Source organism: Branchiostoma belcheri, unplaced genomic scaffold (assembly GCF_001625305.1).
Source record: "Branchiostoma belcheri isolate BF01 breed outbred unplaced genomic scaffold, Haploidv18h27 scaffold627, whole genome shotgun sequence".
NCBI classification, from domain to species: domain Eukaryota; kingdom Metazoa; phylum Chordata; class Leptocardii; order Amphioxiformes; family Branchiostomatidae; genus Branchiostoma; species Branchiostoma belcheri.
Genome location: NW_017804273.1, coordinates 3901 through 6982, shown reverse-complemented (window position 1 = coordinate 6982; position 3082 = coordinate 3901). Strand labels below are relative to the sequence as shown.

Genomic DNA, 3082 nt, shown 5'->3' with positions numbered 1-3082 from the left:
ACATTCAAAAACTAGTTGTTAACGTTACTACTTATTATTTTAACATAAAAAAAACTAGTTGTTATTACTGTTCTTTCCATTATATGGGCAAGTGTTGCCTGATATTGCATTCTTGGGGATTAACATTCTCGCCATGGGTAATATATAACATGTAGTATGGCCATTGACTAGCTGTCAATATAAAAAACATGCACAATTGAAATCAATTGCTCCTGACATCACATAAGAAATCTTTGTATTTCAGATTTGATAATTAAGAATCTAATTTCCTCACTTAAAAATGACGTGAACTAGCTCCTAATGAGCATCAATTCTGGTTATCTTTTCCTAAACTATCTACATGCCAATAGTGACAATCCCAATGTACATGTGTATGTAGATATAGCATAGCTAGATTTCAATCAAAGACTTTATCATCACTTCATAAAAAACATATTTTTGCAAAAGACAAGAATAAAGAAAATTGTTGTACATCCTCAAATGTGTGAGTCTACTTCCAATACGTCTTGCTAAAGTATGATACACTAGAATTACCTTTTCACTGTATCACTGCGATGTACATTTTCAATTGCTTATAATACCTAGAAATTTAGCGTCAGCAACTCACAAACCAAGGAAAACACACATTACTCCTTTGTGTATATATCATACTAATCAGCCAAAATCACAGTTGCTTGCAGTAACGCCCTTCCTCGCTAGGGAACATTATATTAATCTTTACAGTGTCCAGCACAAGTTGCTCTCCTCAAAAAACAGAAGAGTCGTACACAAAACAAACTTTCCTACAGACTACACCGGCAAACGACAGCTTTTTCAAAAGCACTTGTTTTCTTCATTTCCACGAAATTTCAGGAACAACATGGACACAACAGGTCGTTTCTCTGGTGTGTGCTGAGGGCGACATCAGCGAAGTTAGCAAAGTCCCTGTACAAGTACGTACGCCCTGGCTCGAGACACTGGATTGGACAGATGTAGCTGTAGGTGAAGGAGTGCTCATGCCGATACTACTGAAGAGCGCCCCCTCTCCGCGACTGATGCAAACGCACCTGCCCTACCGCCTGTTACCCCAGCAAGCCAGGGACGGGAAAGGAAAGGTGTTGTTCACCGCTCCTCAACGCTTTTTAAATTGTACATGTGAATGACTCACTTTATTATATCAACGAGGAGGATAATATGTGTTCTTCCTCTGTTTCTTCCTCTTCTTTTTCTTCTTCTTCTCCAAACGCACAAGGTCATTGACCTGGGACGGACGGCTGTCACCATGGTTACTGGTGCTGTATAGCAGACACCCTGTGGTGTTGGGTTACATTAGCAGGGCAGAGCTGAAGGAGTTGGTCAGCATTTTATATATGAATGTGGTTGATTAAACATTGACAGAGGAGCAGTAGTTTGTTGGTTTACATTAACGTTATGCATTTTTGGGGGAATGTAAGCTTGGGTGGAAAATGTCTACATTTCTTTCTTTGTTTTACTAGATAATCTACTGTGCTCGGAACGTCAAAGATGTGGTCGTTTCGTGGCACAACATGAGAAGGATGGTGCAACATATGCCCTGCGGAACCTGGGAGGAGAACTTCCAGGACTTTATTACTCCGGACCTAGGTCAGTATCCTGCTGCATGTATCAAAAGCTCAGGAACTATATATATAAACAGGAGACTAATATCACTTCTTGATTGTATATGTCCCAAATATTTGATATGTCATTTGATGGGTGTAAATTAAAATCTTGTGATTTTCAGCATGGGGGTATTTTAAGTCAAGACCGATTTGATCTTTAATACGTAAATTATGATTTAATGTACATAATCAAGGCCGTGTTTTTATGTTGCTTGTATCAACAGCTTTTTACGGTTTCTGGTGGGACGTCATTCCGGAGTACTGGCGACACAAGGATGACGGCAACATGCTCTTTATCAAGTTTGAAGACCTCAAGCGGGTAGGTTTTGACTTGCATATCAATAGTAGACCCACTCGACTTTCACGGATCGCATAAACTGCTTACGTCACGGGGGGAGGGCATTTCGAAAGAACGTCGTTCTAGAACGCTGAAGTGGCTTGCGCTCGCGGTGTCCCCCCTGGCAGATTATTTTTTTACTTAAGGCAGGTAAGTGTCAATTTTCTCGGTAATATATGCGGAAATGACAGGAAAACAGGCACCAACTTTGTATGGTGGCATTCTGTACAACGATTTAAGGTTATTTTGTTCTGTGACGTATGCAGTTTATGCGATCCGTGAAAGGAACTTTTGAAATGTCCCCTCTGTGACGTAGTTTCTATTCGAAATGTCCCCCCCTGTGACGTAAACAGTTTACGGGATCCGTGAAAGTCTAAAGGGTCTATTATGACGTGATCTCTCGACAAGCATGACGGCCAAATGTAAGAATATCGTTCGACAGATTCCGTTCTCTAAGCCGAATCACATTTCACCAAGTTCGATCGCACGTCATTCGAACTGAACGCGTGTTCCATTTGGGGTAACTGGTGATCATTTATCGGGCGACGTTGATTGGTTGCAGTGTTTATGGGTTTTAAACAGCACGGTTTTTATGGGATCTTTTTATTACCACTGGTAAGCTTATGTCGTCATAACAAATGTGAAATTAATGTCAATGTCATATTTTTTTTCACCTTGAATATTCGACGGTGTACATGTTGACACGAAGGACCTGCGAGGTCACGTGGTGAAGATCGCAAACTTCCTGGGCAAGACTCTGTCAGAGCAGCGGATAGACGAAGTGGTGGCGAACTGTACCTTCTCCGCTATGAAGGAGAACCCGGCTACAAATTATTCCCGTAACCCAAAGCTGCAAAATCTTTTCGGCAAGGCTGAAGAAAGTGGGCTTGAGTTCATGCGTAAAGGTACTTAGTAGTTAAAATTCCATTTGATACGCACAGTGTTTAATTGGAGAATAAACCACCGAGTGAGTGAAGCGACAGTGAGAGAAAGAGTGAGTGAGTGAGTAACAGAGAGAGAGAGAGAGAGAGAGAGAGAGAGAGAGAGAGAGAGAGAGAGAGAGAGAGAGAGAGAGAGAGAGAGAGAGAGAGAGAGTAGAGAGTAGAGTAGTAGTAGTAGTAGTAGT

At 41.2% G+C, this 3082-nt stretch overlaps 1 protein-coding gene across 1 annotated transcript in view; it reads left to right on the top strand.

The window, feature by feature from the left end:
- Positions 1 to 3082, top strand: part of LOC109483175 (sulfotransferase 1A1-like) — an 8079-nt gene that overhangs the window by 4040 nt on the left and 957 nt on the right. Inside the window, 4 exon segments of the mRNA XM_019786160.1 lie at positions 853 to 1094; positions 1476 to 1602; positions 1844 to 1938; positions 2666 to 2861. Of these exon segments, the coding sequence (XP_019641719.1) occupies positions 853 to 1094; positions 1476 to 1602; positions 1844 to 1938; positions 2666 to 2861 (660 nt within the window).